The sequence below is a fragment of the Nerophis ophidion genome, unplaced genomic scaffold, assembly GCF_033978795.1.
Source record: "Nerophis ophidion isolate RoL-2023_Sa unplaced genomic scaffold, RoL_Noph_v1.0 HiC_scaffold_38, whole genome shotgun sequence".
NCBI classification, from domain to species: domain Eukaryota; kingdom Metazoa; phylum Chordata; class Actinopteri; order Syngnathiformes; family Syngnathidae; genus Nerophis; species Nerophis ophidion.
The window spans coordinates 306,329-324,890 of NW_026906960.1; the positions used below are offsets into that span (position 1 = coordinate 306,329).

An 18,562-nucleotide genomic window follows, 5' to 3' on the forward strand; every position below is an offset into this window, starting at 1 on the left:
CAAGAATAAGTTGGCTTTAATTAAGACTTTAGAACAGTATACTAGAATGAACGATGTCATTGTTACTGGTCTGCCAACGCGACCTGCGTCATTTTCTCTTGCAGTGAGGTCCGGGGTCCAGGGATCAGTGCCCAGGGACCAAGATTTGGACTCAGTGGAGCGGCAAGTGGTGAAATTCCTCCAAGAAAAGGGAATTAGTCTAAATGAGGAGAATATAGAAGCTTGTCACCGTTTCCCTCAGAAAGATAAAAGCAAACCGGCAACCATCATTATGAGGTTTGCAAATAGAAAATTCAAAATCAGCCTTTTGCGACAAAGTAGGATGCTCAAGGGATCAAATGTTTATCTCAATGAACATTTAACCAAGAACAATGCTGATATTGCTAAAAGAGCTCGGTTCCTACGCAAAGAGGGAAAAATACAAGCAACATGGTCGTCCAACTGCAAAGTCTACATAAAGCTAAATGGTGCACCTGAGCAGGCACAACTGCTAATGGTCACAAGCTTAAATGATTTGGAAAAATTTGCATAGACTGTGGTTTGCTGGTCTATATGTTTTTTTGTGTTTTTAGGGTTGACATCTATTCTGCAAATCCTTACTAACTTCAAATGTCTATCAAACTTCCCAAAAAAGGACTCAAAATTGCCCACTTGAACATCTGTAGTCTGAAAAACAAGGCAATTGAGTTAGGTAAAATAATGTTTGATAATGATCTACATATAGTAGCAATTTCTGAAACTCATTTGGATGATTCAATTGACAATACTGAAATATTTATACAAGGTTACAATATAATTAGACTTGATAGAGACATATACGGGGGAGGAGTAGCCTTTTATGTACAAGACCACATTCCAATAAAGCAAACAGGAGATCTCAACTTGACAGATGTAGAGGCAATCTGGATCCAGGTTCACTTGCCATATCTAAAGCCATTACTAATCTGCTGCTGCTATAAACCACCTTCCTCTGATGCAGCACATCTTGAAAAAATATGTGCAATGCTTCAGAATGTTTCTGACACAAACAGAGACATTTATCTCTTAGGAGACTTAAATATTGACTGGCTCTCAAAAAACTGCCCGATGAAAAGAAAGCTTGATGACACTGCCACTGTATGTAACCTAGCTCAAATGATACATCTACCAACCAGAATAAATATGAACTATTCTGGTGTATTGTCTTCAACTTGCATTGATCATCTTTTTACTAATTCAGTAGATAAATGCTCAAAGGTTGTTTCAGTGCCAATTGGATTTAGTGATCATAACATGATTGCAATGGCAAGAAAAGTGAAAGTCCCCAAAGTTGGACCCACAATTATATACAAGAGACTCTACAAACATTTCAGTGATAATGCCTTTATTGAAGATGTACATAACATACAGTGGGACAGTGTATTTGAGTCAAAGCATACTGAAGCAGCTCTGCATGAATTCATGAAGTCATTTTCTTCTGTCTGTGATAAGCATGCACCCATCAAGAAAGTCACCGTCAGATCTGTCAAAGCCCCTTGGCTTGACTCTGACCTGACACACTTGATGAAAGATAGAGATAAATGGAAAAGAGTTGCTGTAGATTCAGGTAGCTCAGAGGACTGGCTAGCATATCGCTCTTTAAGGAACAAAGTGACCAAATTAAATAAACAGAAAAAAAGGGTGTACTACCAATCTAGAATTGAAGAAGTTAAACATGATAGCAAAAAACTTTGGAGTACTCTCAATCAAATCATGGGTAGAGATAAAATGGGAAAAACACCAGCATTTATAGAATCAGGTGAAAGGTTTATCAACAAGCCCAAAGAAATTGCTAATTACTTCAACAATTATTTCATAAGTAAAGTTGATACTATAAGAAATGGCATGCTGCCTGTAAGTGGTATTCTATCTCAGTCACTTATTAAAAATGATATCATGCAGGACAAAGAATGTACATTTGAATTCTCAGTCACCAATGTATTGGAAATTGAGAATCTATTGTCTGAATTGAAATCTGACAAACCTTGTGGTCATGATAATATAGATAGTAGACTTTTAAAGTTGTCAGCTGGAATAATAGCCAGTCCGATATGCTATATTTTTAACTTAAGTTTTAAAGAAGGAATCTATCCTCAAGTATGGAAGGTCGCAAGAGTGACTCCTCTACCAAAAAATAGGAAAGAAGCATTCACTGGATTAAATAGTAGGCCCATTAGCATTTTACCAGTATTAGGAAAATTAATGGAAACAATTATATTTAAGCAAATTCAAAAGTATTTCTCTATAAATAACATTCATTCAGACTTTGAACATGCATATAAAAGTGTCTATTCAACATGCACAGCTCTCACACAATTAACAGATGACTGGCTAAAACAAATTGACAGTAAATTATTAGTTGGCACAGTGCTACTAGATTTTAGTGCAGCTTTTGGTATTATTGACCACAAACTACTACTTATAAAACTGTCTGCTTATGGTTTTAAACTCTCAGCGATTAACTGGATGAAAAACTACCTAGTCAACAGACAGCAATGTGTCATGTTCAATGGAACCCTTTCAAATATTAAAACATTATATTGTGGTATTCCACAGGGAAGTTGCCTGGGACCTTTATTATACTCAATATTTGTAAATGATATGTCATGTATTTTAAAGAATAGTTGCTGTGCAATTTACGCAGATGACACAACAATATATGCACATGCAGATAATTGCACCGACCTGAGCACTATACTACAAGATGAGGTCATGCGGATTTCAAAATGGGTTACAGAAAATAAGATGAAACTTAATATTTCCAAAACAAAATGTCTTGTTATTTGCTCAAAACATGCTCATAGAAAGGAACCCATATTAAATGTTTCTCTGAACGGAGTTCATGTTGAACAAGTTAAAGAGGCCAGGTTGCTGGGAGTTACAATAGATGAAAGACTATCTTGGGCCACTCACATTAAAAACATAGCAACAAAAATGAGCAGAAGCATTTCAATCATAAGAAGAAGTGCCTATTTTTTAAGTAACACATCTATGAAGCAGGTTATACAATCCCTTGTATTGTCACATATGGACTACTGCCCAGCAATCTGCTCTAATGCATCTAAACAAGATCTAAATCAAATCCAGCTTACCCAAAACAGAGCTGCCAGACTAGCTCTCCATTGCTCATTTAGGACTGGCATTGAGATCATGCATCATGAATTGTCATGGATGAAAGTTGCTGAAAGACTGGCTTGTACTTTGAGTCTATTTTTAAAAAACATCTATACATACCATAAAGCCTCATATCTGTATTCTCAGCTCTTGCTTGCCAGTGACAGTCACAACTACGGTACCAGGCTAGCCCAAAGAGGTGCTCTCACCCATCTTAAACCCAAAAGTGATGTTTTGAAAAAGACTGTAATGTATCGGGCAATCACTTACTGGAATAGACTTCCACAATTTCTGCTATCAATCACCAGCATAGTGGGCTTTAAGAATAGACTAAAAGGAGAAGTATTGCGTAAAGAGAAAATTCTAGATTGTATCTAATGTCATGACTGTTTTTATTGACTATTGAGTATTTTATTGATTATGGGATAAGCAGCAGAAAATGGAAGGATGATACTTTTTCATCGCTTATTGTTTGTCCTTGGTACACTAATGTGTATATTTTAGGCCATTGGTTCTTTGTTTTATTTTTGCAAAAATGTATACAGTATATCTATTTTTATATTGCTATTTTTATCTTTGGTATGAAAATTATTATGTAACAACATTTATTTGTATTTTTTGGTTCTTTGTTGTTGCTATTTTTGTATTATGACAATTTATCATTGGATCATGTTGTACTGCATTTTAATCGTTTGTTCTGTGGTTGTGTGATGTTTTTTGCCTGAACCCCAGGAAGAATAGTCTCCACTGCGGTGTAGACTAATGGGGATCCTTAATAAACTAAACTAAACTAAATAAGACTTCAGCAGGACAGTAATTGTACATACGCACTGCATGAGAGGGTGGTAGTAACTGACTCCTCGATGTGCACACCCTGGTGGTGTGTTCGAGAATTACAACAACAAAACAGCTGCAAGAAACAAAATCTGTACAAAAAATGCTGCAAGTCAAAGCCACAGAGTCAGTCCAAGTTTACCACAAACAAGTGCTATGGACAGTCTGTGCATGATGTGACAGTGGATCAACACAGCCAAAGTGAAAATGACACATTCTACGTGGATGGCTTGGAAACAGAAAATTGCATTGACTCTGTAAATCCACAACAAAGAGACCAAGATGAAGGATTTGTCACAGTGTGCATAAACGACATGCCAACCAAAATGAAAGTGGATACAGGTGCTAAATGCAATGTAATGTCACTGAAGACTTTCAATAGAGTAAACAGCGGCGTGAAACTCGCCAAACAACACAGAAGCACAAATTTGGTGGCTTACGGAGGAGCCAAAATGGAGACACAAGGTGAAGCTACGCTGACATGCTTTTTAAAGGGACAGCGCCACTTACTGCCATTTTTCACAGTGGATAGAATGTGACATCACTGTTGGGCTTCCGTGCATGCCTGCGTACGGGGCTAGTCGAGTTGAGTCCCGATGTGCACCATGTCACCACAGAGAACACTGGAGAGTTCAGCGCACGGATCCTCACACAATACCAAGATATTTTCAGTGAAGAGCTCGGAGAACTACCAGTTGTTTACACAATGACAGTGGACCCCAATGTGCCGCCAGTTGTTAGGCCGGCCCACCGCATCCCAGTAGCGATGCAAGACTGTGTGAAAGCTGAACTTAAATCCATGGAAAGCATAGACGTTATTACTTCAGTCACCGAACCAACAGCTTGGGTGTCATCCATGGTCGCTGGGCACACAAAAGTCAAATCAGAAATCAGATTGTGCATCAACCCCAAAGATTTAAAGGCCTACTGAAATTTGATTTTCTTATTTAAACGGGGACAGCAGGTCCAATCTATGTGTCATACTTGATAATTTCGCAATATTGCCATATTTTTGCTGAAAGGATTTAGGAAAGAACATCCGCGATAAAGTTAGCAACTTTCGGTGCTAAGAGAAAAGCTCTGCCTCTACAGGAAGTCGCAGACGATGACGTCACATGTTTGATGGCTCCTCACATCTTCACATTGTTTTTAATGGGAGCCTCCAACAAAAAGTTCTATTCGGACCGAGAAAACAACAATTTCCCCATTAATTTGAGCGAGGATGAAAGATTCATGTTTGAGGATATTGATAGCGACGGATTAGAAAAAATAATTTTAAAAAAAGTTCAAAAAAAAAAAAACGCAATTGCATTGGGACGGATTCCGATGTTTTTAGACACATTTACTGTGATGACTCTTCTTCGGCATTGTAATGCCGGTGTGGTTTTCCCGTGGATGCGTCGAAGCAGAACACAGCATAGGTAAGATAAAGGGTATTTAATAACAAAAGTCTATGAACAAAAATACTGGTGTAAAGAGAAAAAGTAAACAAAAGACGCTAGCGTGAAAGCTAGGATAAAACAAGGAAAACTAGAACTTGGTACGAGGACACAAAAGAGTAAACAAAACATCTAGCATGAAAGCTAGACAATAAAGTGGCTTGGCGTGAGAGCTAGCGAGAAAATACATACAAATGATGAGAGTCGTCACTGATGCGCGTGGGCAAATTAGGATCCGAGAATGAGTGAACAGAAAAGGTGAGCTTAAATAGGAGGGTGATAATTATTAGCAGGTGTGCGGGGCGAGACTAGCAGGTGGACTGATGTGTAACCATAGTGATGGATAAAAACAGGAAATAAACGGGTCAGACAGAGAATGAAAAAACAAACACGTGAAGATCTGAGCCACAGATCGCAACAGTATTCCCCCCCAACAAAAGACAGATACCAGATGTCTTAAAAAACAAACAAAAACTTGAACCCCCTCCCCAAAACCAGAAAGTTCACAAACGAAGGGAGGGCGGAGGGAGTCCACGGTGGAGGGTCGCCAGATCGCATGTCCCCGAATCCACCGAGGACACATCATGTGGCGGCGGCGGGTGGAACGCTGCTGCCGAAAAAGTTTTGGCGGGCGACCTCGAAAAGGCCACATTAGTGGCCGCCTCGCAGGATGAGGTGCCCGGCGAGGCGGACGACCCGGGCACGGCCACATCCGTGGCCGACATGGAGGAGGGAGTATCTGGCGAGGAGGATGACCTCGCAGAGGCCACGCCCGTGGTCGACGTGGTGGACGACGCCTCAGCACCGAAATCCCAGCAGGCTTGGAAGCAGCAGACGAGGGTGCGGGGACTGCAGCCAAAGCAGGCCCGAGTGCAGCTGGCGAGGATGATGCGGGTGCTGCAGCCGAAGAAGGCGTCGGAGGCGGCCTGGGAGCCGCAGGAGTCGTCGGAGGCGGCCTGGGAGCCGCAGGAGTCGTCGGAGGCGGCCTGGGAGCCGCAGGAGTCGTCGGAGGCGGCCTGGGAGCCGCAGGAGTCGTCGGAGGCGGCCTGGGAGCCGCAGGAGTCGTCATTGACGTGAATGCAGGCGTAGTCGTCGGTGGTGCTGGTGTGGGTTCCAGCCCCGTCGTCGACGCTGGTGTGGGCTCCAGCCCCGTCGTCGACGCTGGTGTGGGCTCCAGCCCCGTCGTCGACGCTGGTGTGGGCTCCAGCCCCGTCGTCGACGCTGGTGTGGGCTCCAGCCCCGTCGTCGACGCTGGTGTGGGCTCCAGCCCCGTCGACGACGCTGGTGTGGGCTCCAGCCCCGTCGACGACGCTGGTGTGGGCTCCAGCCCCGTCGTCGACGCTGGTGTGGGCTCCAGCCCCGTCGTCGACGCTGGTGTGGGCTCCAGCCCCGTCGTCGGCGGTGCTTGGCGGCGCGGAGCTGGCACCGGTGCTTGGCGGCGCGGAGCTGGCACCGGTGCTTGGCGGCGCGGAGCTGGCACCGGTGCTTGGCGGCGCGGAGCTGGCACCGGTACCTGTCGTGGTGCTGGTACCGGAGTGGGCTCCAGCCTTGGAGTTTGTGCTGGCGTGAGAACCAGTTTAGAGTCTGAAACTGGCGTGAGAACAAGGCTAGAAACATTTTCTGGCGTGAAAACCAGGCGAGAGTCTAATTCTGGCGTGAAAACCAGGTCAGAGTCTAATTCTGGCGTGAAAACCAGGTCAGAGTCTAATTCTGGCGTGAAAACCAGGTCAGAGTCTAATTCTGGCGTGAAAACCAGGTCAGAGTCTAATTCTGGCGTGAAAACCAGGTCAGAGTCTAATTCTGGCGTGAAAACCAGGTCAGAGTCTAATTCTGGCGTGAAAACCAGGTCAGAGTCTAATTCTGGCGTGAAAACCAGGTCAGAGTCATGTGCTGGCGTGAAAACCAGGTCAGAGTCATGTGCTGGTGTGAGAACCGGCCGAGGAGCAGGTGTCGGCTTCAGCCGAGGAGCAGGTGTCGGCTTCAGCCGAGGAGCAGGTGTCGGCTTCAGCCGAGGAGCAGGTGTCGGCTTCAGCCGAGGAGCAGGTGTCGGCTTCAGCCGAGGAGCAGGCACAGGGGTCTGCCGAGGAGAACTAGGGGACTGGCTGTGAGCAGGACTAGGACTATGATGAGTGATAAGACAAACACTAGGACTCGGGCAAGGACTTGAGAGAGGACCAGGACTTACAATCACACTAGTGCTTTGAGAAGGGCTTGGGCAATGACCAGGACTTACAGTCATACCAGGGCTTGGGCAAGAACTAGGACAAACGGTCAAACTAGGGCTTGGGCAAGGACTGGGACTAACAATCAAACTGGTGCTCGGGCAAGGACTAGGACAAAGACTAGGACTTACAGTAACACTGGGGCTCGGACAAGAACTTGGGTAAGGACTAGGGTTCGGACTAAGACCACGAGGGGAATCAGTACTAATATTACAAAGGCAAGAAACAAGACTCGGGACCGGACTCGAAACAGGACTCGGACTACGGATCAGTCTACGAGTGGAACTAGGACTACGACGACTACGAGAAAGACTAGGACTACAACTAGAATCAGAACGGAAACTCGGACCAGGACTTGGACTACGACTCAGTCTACAAGTCGGTCTACGAGTAGGACTAGAGCATGGGCTACGAAGAAGGCTGGGACTCGAACTCTGAGAGAGACTGTGACTAAAACTAGAACTAGGGCACAGACGGAACACAGGTGGAGGAGGTCTAAGAGGGCGTGACTTGACCGGGGAGAACACAGGTGGAGGAGGTCTACTAGGAGGAGCTAAGCGTTTAGCGGGCCGAAAAACAGGTAAAGGTGGCCTACATGGAGGTTTTTGTTTAGCAGTTTTAAGAACAGGTAGCGTCTGCCCTACCTCCGCAACACAGCTATAGGCCATAGCCCCCCCCTCCAGACGGGAATCCCAGACCCGTTCCCTGTGGTCAGGGACTGACCATAAGGGAGGGTGGTGGGAGGTTTGTAGGCGGGCAGACCCCTCCCCTCTATATTGTCCAGAGTGTCCCTTTGAAAAGGGAGAAAAAACCTTGGACTTGGGCAGAGAATGAGGTTTAAACGGTGGGTTAGAAGAAAAACTAGGTGACTGAGGTTGACTAGAATAATAAGAAAACATATCCTGATACTTTTGTATATTATTATTAATGTTATTGTCATTTGAAAATGGCTGAGAAAACGAATCTTCCCCCAAAAATTCCTTGTTGATGACGTCATCATCGGAGGACGGGCTTGCGTTACCGGGGGGCGTCGACGAAATGACGTCATCTGCGCGGGACACAAGTTGGGAATTTGCCCAGTCGGTAAAACTGTTAGCAAAGTGTGTTATTGGGTCCCCAAACAATGGTGTAGGGGTCTTGTGTGCTGACTGTAGATTGCTGTGTTCGTGAGGAGGGAGACATGGAGTGGGCAAGTCTCTGTCGCCCGACGAAGCCATACTTCGCGGCTTCCGCCTACGCGGACGAGCGCGAGCGCTGCGGGAGGGAAACTCACCGCTCCCGGAAGCATCGATCGGAACCAGTTTTCCCTCCAGGTCCCACATCATGCTTTCGTCTGGATTGCATCGGAGAGTTTCAGCCTCCATCGCTCGGAATACCCTCCATGTGCCTTCGTCGAAGGTCTCCTCGTGGTTGCCAGACGCGGAAAAACTTCTTAATGCTCGGATCCTACTGTGATGACTCTTCTTCGGCATTGTAATGCCGGTGTGGTTTTCCCGTGGATGCGTCGAAGCAGAACACAGCATAGGTAAGATAAAGGGTATTTAATAACAAAAGTCTATGAACAAAAATACTGGTGTAAAGAGAAAAAGTAAACAAAAGACGCTAGCGTGAAAGCTAGGATAAAACAAGGAAAACTAGAACTTGGTACGAGGACACAAAAGAGTAAACAAAACATTTAGCATGAAAGCTAGACAATAAAGTGGCTTGGCGTGAGAGCTAGCGAGAAAATACATACGAATGATGAGAGTCGTCACTGATGCGCGTGGGCAAATTAGGATCCGAGAATGAGTGAACAGAAAAGGTGAGCTTAAATAGGAGGGTGATAATTATTAGCAGGTGTGCGGGGCGAGACTAGCAGGTGGACTGATGTGTAACCATAGTGATGGATAAAAACAGGAAATAAACGGGTCAGACAGAGAATGAAAAAACAAACACGTGAAGATCTGAGCCACAGATCGCAACATTTACTAGGTTAATTCTGGGAAATCCCTTATCTTTCTATTGTGTTGCCAGTGTTTTAGTGAGTTAAATAGTACCTGATAGTCGGAAGGGTGTCTCCACGACTGTCTTGACGCGCAGTGTCTCAGGGGAGTCGACGGCAGCTATGGATGGCACAAGCTCAGCTTTTCTCCGGTAAGAACTGTCTTTTTAACCACAATTTTCTCACCGAAACCTGCTGGTTGACGTGTGGTCGGGATCCATGTTCTCTTGACCGCGCTCTGATCCATAGGAAAGTTTCACCTCCAGGAATTTTAAACAAGGAATCACCATGTGTTTGTGTGGCTAAGGGCTAAAACTTCCCAACTCCATCTTTCTACTGTGACTTCTCCAATATTAATTGAACAAATTGCTAAAGATTCAGCAACACAGATGTCCAAAAAACTGTATAATTATGCCGTTAAAGCAGACGACTTTTAGCTGTGTGTGTGTGTGCAGCGCTCATACTTCCTAAAAACCTGTGACGTCTTGCGTACACGTCATCATTACACAACGTTTCGAAGACGAAACTCCCGGGAAATTTAAAATTGCAATTTAGTAAACTAAAAAGGCCATATTGGCATGTGTTGCAATGTTAATATTTCATCATTGATATATAAACTATCAGACTGTGTGGTGGGTAGTAGTGGCTTTCAGTAGGCCTTTAAATGAAGCACTAAAACGGCCCCACCACCCCATGAGAAGTGTGGAGGAGGTAGCAGCACAAATGTTTTCAGTGCTAGATGCAAAAAATTCATTCTGGCAGATCCGCCTGAACAAGAAGTCCTCAATGAAGACAACATTCAGTACTCCTTTTGGACGTTACAGATTCCTTCGCATGCCTTTCGGCATTAACTCAGCAAGCGGAGTATTCCAGCGCACAATGGATCAGCTCTTTGCTGGATATCCATGCTCAGTCATTGTCGATGACATCATCATCGGAAGCCAAAAAAGGTGCTTGAACGTGTGAAGGAAATAAACCTCAAACTCAACATGCAGAAATGCAAATTTCGACTTGACCAAGTATGCTATGTTGGTCATATCTTCAGAAGTAAAGGTTTGAAAGCTGACCCCTCCAAAACTGCTGCCATCACAGACATGCCAGTCCCCACAGATGTCACTTCACTTCACCGTTTCCTGGGAATGGTTAACTATCTTGGCAAGCACATTCCAAACCTCAGTGACATCGCAACGCCACTGAGGAAGCTGACTCACAAAGAGACCGCATGGTGCTGGTTCCAGCAACACCAAGATGCTTTCGACCGCCTGAAAGCATGTCTCTCCTTTCCACCAGTATTGGCCTACTAAGATGTCAAAGAGCCAGTCAGGCTGACCTGTGAGGCGTCATGCTTTGGACTAGGAGCTGCCTCATGCAAAATGGAAGGCCAGTAGCCTTTGCATCCCGCACCCTTACAGAAACAGAAACTTGGTACACTCAAATTGAGAAGGAGCTTCTAGCTGTTGTGTTTGCATGCACCAAGTTCAGAGACTATGTGTATGGCAAGGCCACCATAGTAGAAACTGACCACCAACTGTTGGGGACTATCTTGAAGAAACCAATTCACAATGCCCCGGCCCGTCTTCAGCGGATGCTGCTACGCTTGCAAAGCTATGACATAAGCCTAATCTACAAAAAAGGAAAGCACATGTACTTGGCTGACACTCTTTCAAGAGCCCCTAATGCAACAGACAGTGAGAGCCCATCTGATAGTGGTTCTTTCGACGTCATGTCTGTGAGCTACATTTCTACAGCCCGCCTGGAAGAGCTCAAGAAGCACATGGAGGAGGTTGAAGTAATGCAGACTCAGTGTAGTTATCCAGCGTGGATGGCCTGCCAGAAAGACTCAGCTGCAGCCTGCCATTGAAGTTTTCTTCCCCTACAGAGACGAACTCACTGTGGAAGATGGAATTGTCATGAAAGGGCAGAAAGCAGTCATTCCAACGTCACTACAAAAGAGTACATTAAGATTGTACACAAAGGTCACCCAGGCATTGAAGCGACCAAACGCAGAGCAAGAGGTATCATCTTTTGGCCATCAATGTCACGAGACATCACTAAAGAACTACTTTTTTGCACAGTGTGCAACAGCACAAAACCACATCAGCAGAAAGAACCACTTCATCTCCATCCAGTTCCAGACCTTCCGTGGTCACAGTTGCTACAAACATTTTTGAATGGCGTGGACAACACTACCAGGTGATAGTGGATTCCTATTCTGGATGGTTTGAAATTGACCTTCTACAAAACATCACAGCGACAGTTGTAATTTCCAAAATGAAAATAAAATTTTTCATTGCACGGTACACCACACACACTGCTATCTGATAATGTAAGACAGTACAAGTGTGAGCAATTCAGGAAATTTGCTGAGGAGCGGGACTTCATCCACACCACCAGTAGCCCAGAGTTTCCCAAGTCGAATGGACTTGCGGAAAGAGTTGTCAGGAGTGCCAAGCAACTGATGGAGAAATCCCACCGGGACAAACCTTTTTTTTTTCTTTTTTTTTTTTTTCTTCTTTGTCATGAAAAAGGGACGTTTTGTCATGAAAAAGGGAGTTTTTTGTGGTTGGTGCACTAGTTGTAAGTGTATATTGTGTTTTTATGTTGATTTAAAAAAAAAATACAAAAAAACATTATTATTATTTTTTTTTTTTTATAAAAAATTCTTCCGCAGCCCGGTGGTTGGGGACCACTGTTCTAATGTACATACTTGTTCTTATGCTATCTGAACTCACTATGTTCTCTGCTGGCTGTACATATCCTACTTAGTAAGACCTACACTGTTTCAATGTCCACATTTCTCTGTTGATGCAATTGTTGATGACTGAAGTACTGATATCAACCAAAGCTACTCATCCCACCCCCCGGATTGTAAATAATATAAATAATTAATTGTATATACTATGATGATTAACCTGTGTGATGACTGTATTATGCTGATAGTATATATTTGTACCATGAATTGATTAACATGGACCCTGACTTAAACAAGTTGAAAACTTATTGGGGTGTTACCATTTAGTGGTCAATTGTACGGAATATGTACTGTACTGTGCAATCTACTAATACAAGTATCAATCAATCAATCAATCAAAAATGATATTTCAAATATATAAACCGTATTTTACTTTAAATCATGTATGTATGAGAATAATTAACTAGTACTGTTTTTAATGCATTTATTGTATTGTCTGTCTAATTGTAATAAATGCAGACGAGGCGTGTTCAACGTTGACTCACACAGCGTGCTCATAACCACATTCTAGCTGTCCGCATGGCGACATACGACACCACTTCACGGGGCTACCGCGCATGCTCGTCACTACTGTTGCATGCTGGGTAGTGTAGTTCTTATACTCCCTAGCCCAAAACATCACAACTATGACTCTTTGGCCCCGCCCCTACGGACGCATGCTTGGAAGACATGCGCTTTGCGGCAAAGTCCTCCTTTTCTCCACACACGCTTCTAAGCCTCGGCACATCTCCTCACATCGCTACTAACTACACTTTATTCATCCTCCGTGTCAGGATAAACTCCACTCGTCTCAGCCACATTTGGAGATTATTAGGCCTGCTTAGCTTGATAGTTGTTTGAGCGCGCCAATTAGCTTAGCATGCTAGTTAGCTTAGCTTGTTAGCCGCTAACAAAGAGACGCGGATTTGATCAACACATCGCTTAGTTAAGATCAAGTGTGAGTGTAAAGTGTTGTGATTGTGTGAAAATGTGCGAAAGAACGATAGCAAAGTATGAGGAGGAACTTTGTTGTGTGAAAATGTGTGAAAGAATGATAGCAGAGTACAAAGAGGAACTTTCTCGTACAAAAGAAGAGAACGAGAGACTACGTCAACTATTGGAGGCTGTTTTCAAGAAAGCTCAAGTTGTGTTACACAGAACAGGTTTGTTTACTTCTTACTCTCACATTTTTACTAACTTTATATTTCATCATGAACATGACGTGTTTGCAGCAGTCATTTCCATTAGATCAGGGGTGTCCAAACTTTTTCCACAGAGGGCCGAACACGGAAAAATGTAAGCATGCAGGGGCCATTTTGATTTCATTTTCAAACCATAACAAAATATATGGATTTTTTTTTAATCCTTAGGGCTCCTGGGGAGCATAGAGGGTCTCAGTCACTAAAATGTTAAAAAAAAAAAGGTCAAATTATTATTATTATTTTTTTATTTAATGCTTACAGTAAATCTCTATATCAACTTGAGGTTGATATAAAGTAAAACAAATAAGGTTTTGTGCCTTTTCAGTCAAAGACAACTTGTTTTTTCATCGTAAAACTGAAATATGCAGTATTTAGATAGATAGATAGTACTTTATTGATTCCTTCAGGAGAGTTCCTTTATTTAGCAATTCAAGCCCTCAAAGATCAATAATGCAGGACATCATTGATTTTAATTATTTATTATTTTTGAGTAATCACAGTGAAAAGTTAAATAAAATCCTACTAAATATATTTGAGATCCGAAAGGTTCCCCACTCATAAAGTGATTCATTTTTATTAGATTTATTTTTTTTTACTTTTAACACTTAAATTTAAAGATAAACTTCGGATATATCTGTCGATTTTAAGTTTGAACTATTATTTTGTTTATTTTATGTTCTTTTGTCCAAATTTTGATCTTTTTATATGGCAACCACACAACATATGGAATATTTTTCTACATAAAACATGGAAAAAAAAAAAAAATAAAGACACAAGGAAAAAAAAAAACTGCTTGCATGGCAGCTTTGTGTCAACATTGCCACGTTTTCTCATTATATTTCACCTCATTCCACTTTTTTTAAATGTGTTTTTGAATTTTTGCAATACTATCAATTTTGCAATTTTTGCAGAATGTGTGGCGGGTCGGTAAACGATTAGCTGCGGGCCGCAAATGGCCCCCGGGCCGCACTTTGGACACCCCTGCATTAGATAATGTCCAAATAGAGGTGATTTGGCACACTTATAATTAAAAAAACTAAAATAATGTTGTTTTTCATCAGATATGTAGTAGTATTGTATACGTCAGTGGTTCTCAAACTTTTTTTGTCATCCCCCACTTTGGACAAGGGGGAGTTTTCAAGCCCCACCTGCCCCCATCGCCACAACAGAACGCTAATGGGGCGGCATAGCTCGGTTGGTAGAGCAGCCGTGCCAGCAACTTGAGGGTTGCAGGTTCGATTCCCGCTTCCGCCATCCTAGTCACTGCCGTTGTGTCCTTGGGCAAGACACTTTACCCACCTGCTCCCAGTGCCACCCACACTGCTTTAAATGTAACTTAGATATTGGGTTTCACTATGTGTGTCACTAGAGAAAAGCGCTATATAAATATAATTCACTAATGCCAAGCTTAACATTTTCAAATGTATTGAACATCAAGTAACATTCATGTCAGGGTTTCCCACACATTCATTTATTTGTGGCGGCTCGCCACGAAAGAATTACGGCCGCCACAAATAAAAAATAAAAAAACATTTTCGGCTTTTGACTCGCTTGACCGCTCATAAAAGCAGTGGGACTCTGTCTGTGAATGGAGCTTGTAGTTACATATTATGTAAATATGATATAAATATGTACATAAAGTGTTGTAATTATATTCCAACTCCGCGCTCTTCTTGGTCATTGCCGCCGCAAGAATATAATAATGAAAAAATGTTTTTAAGTGAAATTCCCTCCCGTTCCTCGCGCCCCACCTGTCATGTCTCTATTCCCCACAGGTGGGGCCCGCCCCACACTTTGAGAAACGCTGGTATATGTGGACGGGGGCCCTGCTTTGGTAATAATGTGTAACCCTCTCAGAGATCATATTTAGTTCCACTTCCAACATTCACATGATGGAAAATAAGATGAGATGGTAAAACGTGAACAGTTGTGGAACCTTTTTACTCGGGGGGTGACGGGATCTCGTTGGAAGCGCGATGTATGAGCAGACGCCGTTTAGGTAAAACAAAAAGGTGTCTGCCAATTTAGTTTACAATGTCATTACGTCAGTAGTTGTCAAACTTTTTTAACCAAGTACCACCTCAGAAAATACTTGGATTTCCAAGTACCACCATCATGAACAGCATTAAAATACAGTAGCATAGTAGGCCTTAATTATTCATTAAAAACAAGGAGGACACATTATTTAACGAGTATATTTAATAATTTTAAATACTGTTGCATTACACACAGTTTGAACAGTAACACTGTGTTTGCATGTAGGAATTGATTGAATGATTGATTGATACTTTTATTAGTAGATTGCACAGTTCGGTACATATTCCGTACAATTGAACACCCAAATAAGTTTTTCAACTTGTTTAAGTCGGGGTCCACGTTAATCAATTCATGTTACAAAATGAATTGATTGGAAAATAAAAGACTGTACTTAAATATTACATAGTGCACACTAGATAGATTCTGGTGCGCACCAGATAGTTTCTAGGATGCAGCTTCCTCAGTTGACCTCTGACCTGGTCCACAAAGATGACTAATGTCTGGTGGAGGAGTAGGGGGTTGCAACCATGGCTGGGGGGGAGAAGACGAGGGGGTGGCTGCGATGAGGAAAGGGCTAAAAAGGCAGTAAAAACTTTTTAAACAAAGTGTTTGCTCGTGACGTTTTCTGAAATTTGTAGGTATATTCTTGCTATCGTTTTCAGAAGGTATAATATTGTGTTTCAGAGATATGCTTTGACATTTTTGCCGATGACATCTATTAAACAAGACAAGGAGCAAAGAAATCAAACACAGACAGGATTCAATTTAGCTCATGAGGAGAAACGTCTGGGCTGCAACTTCGTACAGTTTCCCACCACGCTCTGACGAGGGAGTTCCACGCGTCCTCTTTCCTTTGGGGCTTTTCTGATTACATAGCTTCAGATGTTTCTAAAGGGAGGGGGGTCGTAAATGGCTGTCGCACTCGATCATAAACAGTTAAAAGAAAAGGTGCCTTGTGCTGCGTCAGGTCTGCTCCCTCTCCGCTTTGTAGCTCTCGGGTCAAGAAAAGGTCTCCTGTGGCTGTCAATAGATCAAAGAAACCGACACCTCCATGTTGCATCCCATCGCAGATAGTGGAGTTTTACAAGCCTTTTGTTTGATAAGATGAAAGACAGTTTTGGGTGTTCTCGCAGGGGACCTGAATTCAATGGAAAACAAAGTTGTTTTATAACTTATATATAATTATTCTGACAATTTTGTTATTATTGTTGATATTATCTGGAATCGATTATTGGTCGCAGTAAAGTAGCAAATTGGGTAGTTTTTAGCTCTAAATGGGGTATTTCAACAAGTAAACAGTACAGTAGGTACTAGGTTTATACAAGTGTAATGCCCATAAGAGTATTCCAGTACAATATGCCGAGATGAGATGTGTAAATATCAAAATATTACTTGAAATCAATTTTTGGCAGCAGTAAAGTGGTTGTTTTGGTATATTTTAGCTTTGTAAAGGGTATTTCTACAAGTATACAGTAGGTAATTGATTTATATATATGTCATGCCCATAAGAGTATTTAGTAAAATATGCAGAGATGAGATGTGTCAGTATCAAAATATTACTTAAAATACATTTTTGGCAGCAGTAAAGTGGCCATTTAGGTAGATATTTGCTCTAAAAATGGTATTTCAACAAGTAAACAGTACAGTAGGTACTTGATTTTGATATATGTAATGCTCATAAGGGTATTTTAGTAAACTATGCAGAGATGAGATTTGTCAGTATCAAAATATTACTTGAAATCAAATTTTGGCAGCAGCAGAGTGGTTGTTTTGGTATATTTTAGCTTTGTAAAAGGTATTTCTACAAGTATACAGTACAGTAGGTACTTTATTTATATATATATGTAATGTCCATAAGAGTATTCTAGTAAAATATGCAGAGATGAGATGTGTCAATATCAAAATATTACTTAAAATACATTTTTGGCAGCAACAAAGTGGCCATTTGGGCATATATTTGCTCTAAAAATGGTATTTCAACAAGTAAACAGTACAGTAGGTACTTGATATTGATATATGTAATGCTCATAAGGGTATTCTAGTAAAATGCGTGTGTGTAAATATGCGATGTGTAAATATCAAAATATTACATCAAATCACTTTTTGATTCAAGATAGTTTATTGTCATATGCACAGTTAAACAGTTTGCCGTACAATGAAAATCTTACTTTGCTAGTCCACCCTTCAACAAGTCACACGGTACTTAGCTAAAAATAAAAATGTATATACAAGGCACAGTAAGTAACATAACATTATTGCACATTCTGATTGACAGTCAACAGTATAAATATGGAGGTGACCTTGGGTCACAGCAGCAGTTAAAGTGTCTTTAGTGATCAACGGTGAAACGTGTCTACAGTGATGGTTCACAGTTCGGGGGTGGTCAAGGTAGCTGTCTTTTGTTCAAAAAGACAAAAGTAAAAACGGGGAGTTGGAGGGAGCTAGCATTCACAAGCCTGATGGCCTGTGGGAAGAAACTGTTTGTCAGTCTGGTAGTCCTGGATTTCAGGCTCCTGTATGGTCTGCCTGATGGTAGAAGGCTGAAGAGACTGTGTACTGTCCTTGATGATGATGTGTGCTCTCCTGGTGGCCCTGGTAGACTACATGTCCTGTAGTGAGGGGAAGGCTGCTCCTGATATGTACTGAACAGTTTTAATCACTCCCTGGAGTGCCTTCCTGTCCTTAGCAGTGCAGTTTCCATACCAGACCGTGATTGAGCTGGTAAGGACCCTCTCAACCGTACTTCTATAGAAGTTGCTGAGAATTTTTGGTGGCATGCCAAATTTTCTCAGCCTTCTTAGGAAGTACAGTCGCTGCTGGGCTTTCTTTATTGTTTGTTGGGTGTTGTGATCCCAGGTGAGGTCCTCGCTGATGTGGGTCCCGGGGAATTTACAGGTTTTCACCCTGTCCACCTTTGTCCCCCCTATGTACAGAGGTGTGTACTGTGCACTCCTTCTCCATGGGTCAATAATCATCTCCTTGGT

General features: G+C 42.4%; 1 protein-coding gene across 3 annotated transcripts in view; it reads left to right on the forward strand.

The window, feature by feature from the left end:
* Nucleotides 1-18,562, forward strand: part of LOC133546700 (gastrula zinc finger protein XlCGF57.1-like) — a 237,351-nt gene that overhangs the window by 204,174 nt on the left and 14,615 nt on the right. For 2 of the 3 annotated variants that reach the window (XM_061892495.1, XM_061892497.1), the window contains exon 1: nucleotides 12,978-13,502. The exons of the other annotated variant lie outside the window; for it this stretch is intronic. In XM_061892495.1, coding sequence (XP_061748479.1) covers nucleotides 13,328-13,502 — 175 coding nt within the window. In that variant the 5' untranslated portion in view covers nucleotides 12,978-13,327. Of the gene's footprint in view, nucleotides 1-12,977; nucleotides 13,503-18,562 lie in introns of those variants that run through there. 3 annotated transcript variants of the gene reach the window in all.